The sequence below is a fragment of the Austrofundulus limnaeus genome, unplaced genomic scaffold (genome assembly GCF_001266775.1).
Source record: "Austrofundulus limnaeus strain Quisiro unplaced genomic scaffold, Austrofundulus_limnaeus-1.0 Scaffold181, whole genome shotgun sequence".
Lineage (NCBI taxonomy): Eukaryota > Metazoa > Chordata > Actinopteri > Cyprinodontiformes > Rivulidae > Austrofundulus > Austrofundulus limnaeus.
In genome coordinates, this window is record NW_013952583.1 from 321,327 (window position 1) to 332,094 (window position 10,768).

At 40.8% G+C, this 10,768-nt stretch overlaps 1 protein-coding gene across 2 annotated transcripts; it reads left to right on the forward strand.

The window, feature by feature from the left end:
* The first annotated feature begins 609 nt into the window (after positions 1 to 609).
* On the forward strand, positions 610 to 1,793 carry noto (notochord homeobox). Of its 2 annotated transcripts, none has more exons than XM_014018062.1 (3): positions 610 to 1,044; positions 1,141 to 1,328; positions 1,429 to 1,793. In XM_014018062.1, the coding sequence occupies exons 1-3, from the start codon at positions 693 to 695 to the stop codon at positions 1,612 to 1,614; spliced, it is 726 nt and encodes a 241-aa protein (XP_013873516.1). In that variant the 5' UTR covers positions 610 to 692; the 3' UTR covers positions 1,615 to 1,793. The 2 variants fall into 2 exon arrangements, with proteins under 2 accessions (XP_013873516.1, XP_013873518.1); XM_014018064.1 differs by having other exon boundaries at positions 1,144 to 1,328.
* Positions 1,794 to 10,768: the final 8,975 nt, after the last annotated feature.

Genomic DNA, 10,768 nt, shown 5'->3' on the forward strand with positions numbered 1-10,768 from the left:
CCTCTAGTAATATATTTACTGAGAAAAATGTTGACGTGTTCAATGCTTATTTTACCCGCTGTAATAACAAATAGAATAATTTAATTAAAGTAGTACTGAACAGAAAGAACAGGTCTTTAGTTGTCCTGAGGTCCAGGCTGATCCACAGAGGATCAAATGAGACAGGCAGTGCAGAGTTGACATTTTTTTATGATTTTTAGTTTTATTATCTTATCACATTATCAGCTGTTTTATTTCTGGGGTTTTCAAGTTTGTGTGCAGCACAGTTTGTCCAGTGGCACTTGTTGTGTTTAATAAAAGTGATTTGCGTTAAAGACGCGCAGTAAGACGGTTTAAAACATCAAGGCCTTCTCAGCGGCTCCCCACCTCCTCCCCCTCCCCCCCGCACTCTTCAAAAGAACCTCGTCATTCAAAGTGGAGGCCCGTCGTGTTGTGTGTGTGTTGGGTGGGTGGGTGGATTGGGGGACTGGTACAATTCCACCAATTAATTGGATACGTTGTCGGGATGTTGGCTTCTCTCATCTGCTACTTAGAAAGACAAAGGCTCTGCAGGAGGGGAGTGGGGGGCTTGTTCACGCCACATTGTGCTGTCGGAGTATAAATGAGGCCCTACAGTGCAGCAGAGACCCCCATTCCTCGCGCCTGGAGCAACAAGTCACTTCCTATAAAAAAAAAGATCTTGTTTTTGCAACATGCAGACGCCGAGCAGAGACGTGGGACTTTACGGATACCCCGTGCGTAATTACGCACCGGCGTCGCCGCGCGGGCCGTGCGCAAAACCTCCGTCCAACTGGAAGTCCTTCACTATTGAGGCTTTGCTCGCCAAGCCGGAGGAGAAAACCACGACGGGTCCACCCTCTCAGAGCGGGGTCAAGGCGGCTGCGTCCGCGCTGCCCCTCGCTGCCTTACCCAYGGTGCCCGTGGCGTGCGTCTGCTCACCCGCCGTGTTCCACTCCTCCATCCACCCGCAGCCCGGGTACTCCCTCTACTGCTGCCCGCCGCTCGCCTACCACTCGTCCTGCAGAGACGCATTTTACGCACAAGGTAGGAGCTTAAACAGAACGTGACAGCCGAACCGAACCGAACCGAACGAGACGCTCAGCGCTGAGATCACATCTGTTTTCTGTTTCATTTGTGCAGCAGCCGCGTCCAAAGCGAGCGCAGGGCTGCACGCGTTCAAAACTAAAGGAGGTAAATCGAAACGGATGCGCACCAGCTTCACCAGCGAGCAGCTGTCCCGGCTGGAGAAGGAGTTCGCGCGGCAGCAGTACATGGTGGGGTCAGAGAGGTTCCTCCTGGCCTCCGCTCTGCAGCTGACAGAAGCTCAGGTGGGAGCTTATTGCTCAGGAAATAATATTTCGATTAAAAAAAACAATTATTTATTCACGTTTCTAAAGCGCCCCTTTATTATTGTTTTTGTCTTTCCAGGTCAAAGTCTGGTTCCAGAATCGACGCATCAAGTGGCGCAAACAGAGTTTGGAGCAGCAGCAGGCCAAACTGGCCAAACTGGGCCTGGCCGCTCCGCCAACAAGTCCCGGATCTCAGGGCCACGGGGAGGACGAGGAGTTCTCCGACTCGGATGTGGACATCGACGGCTCCACGGACCAGAGCTAACCCAACCCAACTGCTGGACTTCTAAACAAAAACAAACAAACTGTACAGACATCTGAGAAAGGAGGCCTCTGTCTTCAACTATTTAATAGATTTATAGCTTTATATTTAATTTTTTTTTACATTTATGAGTTCATGTATTGCTTTATATCTGACATATAAATATATTTTATGAAACTGAATGCAACTTAGTTGTGTTTATTCATCATTATGGATACTGTTTTATTTCCCTTTCAAAAACTCTAAAGCAAAAACAAATTTCAAAGTTAGAGAGGATATTATTGGACAATATTTTAACTTTAGCTCCCGATTTTGGTTTTAAAGGTAAATTTGCTGCAGTGGTACAAAGCATAGCTACACAGTAAGACATAAGAACACATCAGCAAAAAGAACCATTAATGCTCAAAGCTCCACATGTTGAATTCAAAGCAAAGCAGGACACCAAAAAGGGAGGTAAAACTGAAAATAGACTAATATGAATATGTTGAAATAAAAATATGGATAAAATTCTATTCGATAAAATCCACTGGGAGAATCGGTGTCCCTTCATCTTGTTCATCTCAATAACAGCAGTAGGAGCAAAGCTGTTTTTAAAGCACCTTTTCCTCCATTTAGGGACTAAAATCGTCCAGCCGGAGGGAAGAAGCTGAAACTCCCCGTGGGAAATCCTCCTTTAAAACAGAAGAGGCTCCACTGCTGACTTCAGGTCTGGAGAAGTGAAGAAAAATGAAAACAGAAAATGAAGAAATAATATTTTCAGAATTGATTTCTAATTTTATTTTCTAATCGATTAAATTGATTTTTTTTTTCAAATTTGCTCAACCAAAAACAACATTTTTTACATTTTTCTGCATGATGTTTACTTTGCGTCTCATCATGTCTTGAGGTCAAGGTTTTAACCATCAGTTTTTTTTTTTTCATTGAGAATCTGGTCGCTGAACTCTCTTCAAAAGCCCTTGATGCCCTCAAAAAATAATAATAGTAATATTGAGGGTAAAAAAAACATCGCAAACAGCATTTTATTAGATGAATGAAAATAAAATCTAAACGAATCATCTTAGATGTTTGCTGTAGCTATGCATTTAAACTTTTTTTGCAGTTTTAAGGTTCTTGAACCAGATTGAACAAAAATAATTTTAAAGAAAACCAAAACTTAAATTACATATAGTTATTTTGTCACATGCAGGTTTATGTCTGATGTATACCACAATATCAGGAAGACATTTTGTAACCAAAYATGCTGCTACAACTTGTCTAAGTAGGAAATAAGAAATATGCTTAGAAAGGGTTTTCACATAATTGGTAAAAAAATATACACTGCTCAAAAACATGAAGGGAACACTTAAACAACGCACGCTAACTCCCGATCTTAATCAATGAAATATTTGCATTGAGTACTTTGTTCTGTACAGAGTTGAATGTGCTTCACAAAAGTTTGATTTAGTTGGACTTAGCGTGCGTTGTTTAAGTGTTCCCTTTATTTATCTATTTTTTTGAGCAGTGTATTTTTCCAATTCAATGTAGGGTCCGTGACCTTTAGAAACAGAAACACGCTGCACCTGCAGATCAATCATCATATTTTACAAAAACTGTAACTATTGTGTTGCCAGCCTTAAAAGGATGATATGATGGTTTTACCCGTGTCTGTCAGTCTGTCAACAAATGATTGGATGAATTTAAATGAAACTTTCAGAAAGTAATCATGGAATGTAAATCTAACATTTGGAGTCAATTCAAGATGATTGCCATGACCAAGTGACAATAAAAACCACAAAACTGACCATAATAACTGTTATTTCGATACTGAACTGAAATCAGGTGTGGTTGTAACAGAGTTATACAAAATGTATGCTTCAAGCATGAACAGATCACATGAGATATCGCAAAAGCCCTTAAGATTGTGCACAATTTTATTTTCATGGTTTGACCAAGAAGTCTACAAGTTCGTCACAATCTTGGTTTAAAACTCTGACCTGAAAGGAAGCAGRTGATTGCTTTCAGGTTTCACAACAATAAAAGCACCATGGTATAAACATTCACATGGCAAACATTTTCACAGAAACCTTTGAACATATCTTGAAGGACACTTTTATGACAGAAAATGTGCTGAAACCCTGATTCAAGTAAAAAAACCAAAGGACAAAACACAAGCAGCCTCAGCAGCTCGGATTAAACAAACAATAACTTAACGTTTGCAGAAATAATAATCCCTCCATCCTCTTCACTTTAAAACCTCTCCATTATGATCTCTGCTGCAGATCTTTACTACTCCCATCRTTTCATGTTACGTCCCCAGCTGGTTTGATCTTATGTAAACTCTGGGACAAAGTTAGACACCCAACACACACACGTCACACACACACATACACTCCCTTCTATAGGCTGAGTAAATAAATAACCATCTGAGGGATTAGTTGGGATATCGGTAACCCGGGGTGGTAGGGGTCACTCTGTCTCCAAGCTATAGACAGCTATGGTCTCGCTTTTTAATCTGGTTAAATGGTCAATATGCCTGTTCTCACTGCATCTCCATAGAGAGGGCTTCCACATGCCCACCCCCTACCAGTGGGGGGTTTGCTCTTGGCTATGTGGAGACTGTGGGCTGCCTGGCACACAGGAGGGGATCAGATGTGGCCCTGTGGATAACTATTGATGACTATTTGATAAAACATCATGTCAAAATTAACGTGACTGTCCCTTTCAGTGGACCTCCTCTGTCTCTCGCCCCCTCCCACMCTCGCCCCCGCTGTCTCATGATGTTCCTCCGCAGAGCAGTTGAAGGAGCAGGATTCATGTTAAAACCCTGGCAGCTCTTTCTGATGTGATCACCCTGGTATTAGACTCAAAATCCCCCCCCCCCCTTTATTTCTCTCTCTTCTTCTTACAGTCCAACATAATCCCATTGAAGGACCAAAGGAAGCAGCCAAGAGGCCTGGGAACAAACCAGGAGAGTCCTGTGAAGGGGAGGCGGGGGTCACCAAGCTCATCGTCTCAATTAGCACAGGGCACCTTAGCGGCTGGAAACACGCCGCGTTCTTTCAGGTTCTCTGCAGGGTCTGAGGGGAAGCTGCTTATGAAAGGAAACTGTCACGTCTTCATTTGTCTCCTGACTCGTTCCTCTGAGACGGTTCAGATTAGCCCGYCGCACCATTAGAGACTTTTTATTCATCCTTGTCATGTTCTAGCTGTGTTGGTGTTTAAGGCTTCAGAACCAGAATCACTTTATTTTCATTATATCATGAAATCACCACTAAAGTATGAGCCCAGCTACTGCAAGGTGCCCAATTGTACCATTCACAAAAAAGTACTATAAATGTACTATCCAATTGTGGTTATTGCACCTAGAGAAATGAATAATAATGTTGATGTTTTTTTGATAAATGGTAAAGTGATAAATGGCTTGAACTTATATAGTAATTCATCTATTCCCTACGGATTCCAACGCACTTTCACACTGTGATGGTGAGCTACAATTTAACTGCTCTGGYRTGGCATGGTATGAGGGCCAAAACTAAGACTATTGCGCAACCAGCAGTTGCTATAAACACCCTTGTAGCAGGGGGCTATAGCTATTCCTAAGCCAGCTATTGATCTGATTGATGATAGGCTGGCACTGGTAACTGAGAAGGAGACCATGGCTGTGTCTCAATTAATGAGCTGCATCCTCATGTGCCACATTCTTCACAGTCCGGGCATAAAACTGCTGTGAAATGAGATGGTCTAGCCTTTGCTTTATGTAAATTTGCGTGACCACGCGTTACCCAGTTACCATAGGAAATAGTAAAAAATAGAAAAAATGTTAAGGATTTGAATTTAGCTCCAGTATTGGAACTTGTAGTTGCATTTTTTTTATTTAACGTCTTATTGCAACATAAATTTCGTCAGCTAAGTTGCTAAACTTACATTTTTTAAAAAATTCTTCAGTACTTCCAAACTACGCTGACTTGGTAAAAAATAAAAATAAAAACTCCACAATCTTCATTTCTTTGTTTAGTTTGCTGTTGGTGCATTGAATCCTGGGATATCCTCGGCCGGGAAGGATACTCTTCTGATGCATCCTTAGTTTTCGAGATTTCGTGGGCCACATTCCTTGGACGCATGATGAAGAGCCTTCGAATTGGGACAGCACTCGGCGCGGGRCAGTGACGTATGCAGCCGACAAATGTGAACTCATGAGGATGCAGCMCATGAACTGAAACACAGCCTCTTCATTTGCGTTAGCATCGGAGAGGCTAGCGACTAGCATGGATTGGCTGGCGTTAGCATTGGAGAGGCTAGCGACTATCATGCCTACATAAAACATATACGTGTTAAGCAAGCAGCTTTAGTTACCACCAGAATTAGCAGCTGCGTTTGCTCTTGTCTACTGGCCGACAGCAGAAGATCCAGAACCATCAAGTTGGGACTTTTTACAGTTTTTGACAAGATAATAAATTACACTTCTCTGTACTGAGTTAATTTATAATGTCATTTACAGATATGTCCAGTGATAATAAAGCTGTCTGCTTCATAGTAATTTGTAATGTAGCCTAATATAATGTAATGTTCAATTTTATGCTTGACGTCATGTTGAACAGTAAATTCTAGGGAACACCTGTCAGTGCATGTTGCTTATAGGTTTTGTATGTTAACCATTTTTGATAGATTGATTGACTGATTGATTGATTGATTGATTGATTGATTGATTGATTGATTGATTGATTGATTGATTGATTGATTGATTGATTGATTGATGCCTTTATTGTCATTGTACGGAGCACAATGAAATTACATTTAAGAACACCCTTTCAAGAAGACACGACAAAAACATGGGTGAACAGGTGATCAGGTCTTGCAGCAACCAGCAGGGGTTGTGCTACCTTTAAAAAGAAAGGTTATTGAGAAAGTTTTCTTTATTCAAAAAAGTTTGTGTCTACTAGGCATGCTTGTTGTTAGCCTCTTCAATGCTAACACCAGCCTATCCATGCCAATGGATAGCGGAGGGAGTTTGCAATCCAGTGGGTCACTAGCCTAGGGATGCTAGTTGCTAGCCTCTCCAATGCTAATGCAAATGAATAGTCTCCTTCTTACATCCCAGTGCCAGCCTATCATTAATCAGATCAGTAGCTGGCTTAGGAGTAGATACAGTATATCCTCTTGTAATAAGGAAATAGCAACTGTTGATTGTGTAATAGTCTTAATTTTGGTCCTCATACCATGCCATACCCTGGGGCACACTGACATAGGCGGAGCTGCTATGCACCAGCACCACCGGACCCTGTGACTACCACCAGCAGGCAAGATGGGTGAAGTGTCTTGTTCAAGGACACAATGACTAAGATAGATGGAACGGGGGATCGAACTGGCAACCCACCGGTTACTGGACGACTCCCCTAACCACAGCCACATTCAGGACTTTAATGTCAGATTTGCACACTTTTCATCAGGGATTGAWAAAAATAAGATTAATTGGAACCAATACCAACATATTAGGGTTGTCCTGAGACCATTTTTTTTTTATCTCAAATTGAGTACAAGTACCAGTACCTCTGTTTGGGTACTCACTGGTACTGAGTTAGAACTTAAATATTACACAGTGATGATAAAAACCTTTAAGGCCTTGAAGTTCTTGATTCAACAACAATGATTTAAAAAAGTCTTGAAATTAACCTCCGTTTAAAATCAGAAACAGTTTCTAAATTTTCACAAAGCTTTAATAAATGTCAGTGTTTAATCAGCTCGTGACATTAAACACTGAAAACTAAATAAAACAAAAAAAAGACCTGAACATCTGGAACTAACTGCCCTTAAACACGGTAAATGAAGCTGATTAGGTGTCATTTCACCTTCTTTACTCTGGTTAATTGGTCACACAGCTCAGATATGTGTTTTTTGTTGTCAAATTGTAATGCAGCTCATGAAGGTGTGAAAATTCTCATGGAGAGCTAAAACCTCCTGCTCAAACAGCCGTTTCAATCCAACCACTGTGCCTTTCGGGTGATTGTAAAGGAGGGAGGGAAAAAAATCCCACTTAGCATTTTATTTGCAGAGGTGAAGGCCACTATAGTCCATCTAGTCGTCATTAGCTTTCATTACGGGCGTTTGAAGTCGGGCCCTTTCTTTGTTTGCTTCTGAAAAGGGCCACATGTGAGACTCACAATGACAAGAGGAGCTCCCCTCCAGAGAAGAAACCGTGGAGCTCAGAGTTCTTTTCATTTCTCAGGAAGCGGCTGAACCTGTTCACATCTACAGAACACAATGACTCCAGACCTGACAGAGAAAAAAACTGTTTTATCAACGAGCCACTTCAACTCAACCTAAACAAGATGCTTGCAAATACAGATTTAATTAAAAGCCTATTTCTTCACTGAATGCAAATTACCTCCTTTCATGCCAGAGATTTTGACCTAAATCATCCTATGTTTTGAAAAAGCAATGTTTTGGTAAAACCTTAAACAATACAGCGGGTAAAATAAATATTGAACACGTCGTCATTTTTCTCAGTAAATATATTACTAGAGGTGCTAATGACATGAAATTTTCACCAGATGTTGGTAACAACCCAAGTGATCCATACATACAAAGAAATCAAACCATAAATGTCCAGAAATKAAGTTATTTGTAATAATGTGGAATGGCACAGGGAAAAAGTATTGAACACACGAACTCAAGTTTATCTAATACTTTGTACAAAAGCCTTTGTTTTCAATGACAGCTTCAAGACGCCTCCTGTATGGAGAAACTAGTGGCATGCATTGCTCAGGTGTGATTTTGGCCCATTCTTCCACACAAACAGTCTTCAAATCTTGAAGGTTTCGTGGACCTCTTCTATGAACTCTGATCTTTAGTTCTTTCCATAGATTTTCTGTTGGATTCAGGTCAGGTGATTGGCTGGGCCATTCCAGCAGCTTTAGTTTCTTTCTCTGAAAACAACTGAGAGTTTCCTTGGCTTTGTGTTTGGGCTCATTGTCTTGTTGAAATGTCCAGCCACGTTTCATCTTCATCATCCTGGTAGATGGAAGCAGATTTTTATCAAGAATGTCTCTGTACATTTTTCCATTCATCCTTCCTTCAATTATTTGAAGTTTGCCAGTACCATATGCTGAAAAACAGCCCCACACCATGATGTTCCCACCTCCAAACTTCACTGTTGGTATGGTGTTTTTGGGCTGATGTGCAGTGCCATTTGACCTCCAAACATGATGTGTATTCTGGCATCCAAACAGTTCAATGTTGGTCTCATCTGACCAGACTATATTCTCCCAGTATTWCACAGGCTTGTTTAAATGTTGTGCAGCAAACTTTAAAGGAGCTTCAACCTGCTGTTTCTTCAGCAGTGGAGTCTTGCGTGGTGAGYGTGCATACAGGCCATGGTGGTTCAGTGCATTACTTATTGTTTTCTTTGAAACAATCGTACCTGCTAATTCCAGGTCTTTCTGAAGCTCTCCACAAGTGGTCCTTGGCTCTTGGACAACTCTTCTGATCATTCTTTTCACTCCTCTGTCAGAAATCTTGTGAGGAGCACCTGGTCGTGGTCGGTTTATGGTGAAATAATGTTCTTTCCACTTCTGAATTATGGCCCCAACAGTGCTCACTGGAACCTTCAGAAGTTTAGACATTCTTCTGTAACCGATGCCATCATTATGATTTGCAACAATAAGGTTGTGAAGGTCTTGAGAGAGCTCTTTACTTTTACCCATCATCAGATGGTTCTTGTGTGATACCTGGCCATCATTTGGGACTGAACCAGCTGATATTAACTTGCACTGACAAGGGGCAGGCTTGTTTTCTAATTATTGAGAGAGTTCAGCTGGTGTCTTGTCTTTCCATGCCTTTTTACACCTCCCTTTCTTCATGTGTTCAATACTTTTTCCCTGTGCCATTCCACATTATTACAAATAACTTCATTTCTGGACATTTATGGTTTGAYTTATTTGTATGTATGGATCACTTGGGTTGTTACCAACATCTGGTGAAAATTTCATGTCATTAGCCCCTCTAGTAATATATTTACTGAGAAAAATGGTGACGTGTTCAATACTTATTTTACCCGCTGCATTATGGTTAATCTCATCAGCACTCAGAGCAGGCTTTATGGATAACTGTTACTAACATGCCAGCTTTTTATCTAAAAGGGGACAGTGCAATTTAATAAAACATGTGACAATTCACAAGTAAAAAAAGCCAGAATTAGACAAACTGTTTTCATCTGTAGTCCCCTGACCATGATGTTAAAAAGCAGTATGATACAAGAATAAAAATGCAATAATAACACACAATAAATAAAAGCAGGAAATTAAATTAATTATAAAAAAACACAACACATTAAATACAGCTTATATTTAGTGTTGGCAGACGTAAGAATCAACAACCATTTCTTAAAGATGCTTATTGACAGACTTATTGGATAGACGTCTAATTTCTTGAGATTTCATCTCAATATCTGTAAAACTGACTGATTTATAGGCATTTTTGTATTGACTATATGTTAATTAGCATTGACGGCCATCTTGTATTAGATTGACTCATAAGTTTGTCACTTATGGGTAACCTACACCCTATCTGAAAGTTTCAATAAAATTCATCCCATGGTTCATGAGTTATTTTGTTTGAGTTTACACCTACATTTATACTGGCTGACATTTTAAATAAACGTTATATTAGGGATGAATCTCAGATGCCTACGACCAATTTTAGTTCATGTGTGAGTTAAAGGCATTTTGTGATTTTTAGATTGAGTTAGCTGTTGCAGCCATCTTTTATCGGATTGACTCCAAAAGTAAATCAGTTGTAGATGAAAAGCCAGTTATCACTTTCTGCAAGTTTCATTATAATCCGCCCAGTTATTCACGAGACATTTAGCTAACAAACACGAGAACACATCAACAGACCCAAGTCTCCACAACAGTTCCTCGGAGCTGTGAGAGCAGCCGGTGAGCGCGCGGAGCACAGGTGGCTGAACGAGCCCACTTCTCACGCGGGTGACACAAACGCAGCGACGTGCTACTTTTCCCATCTCGTTACAGCGGAGAGAAATTTTCCAAGTGTTTAAGTGGAACAGATTAGTTGAACACACTTCACTAATGCTGAACAAAATGACCAATTAGTTTATTAATGTGTGTGTGTGTGTGTGTGTGTGTGTGAGAGAGAGAGAGAGAGAGAGAGAGAGAGAGAGAGA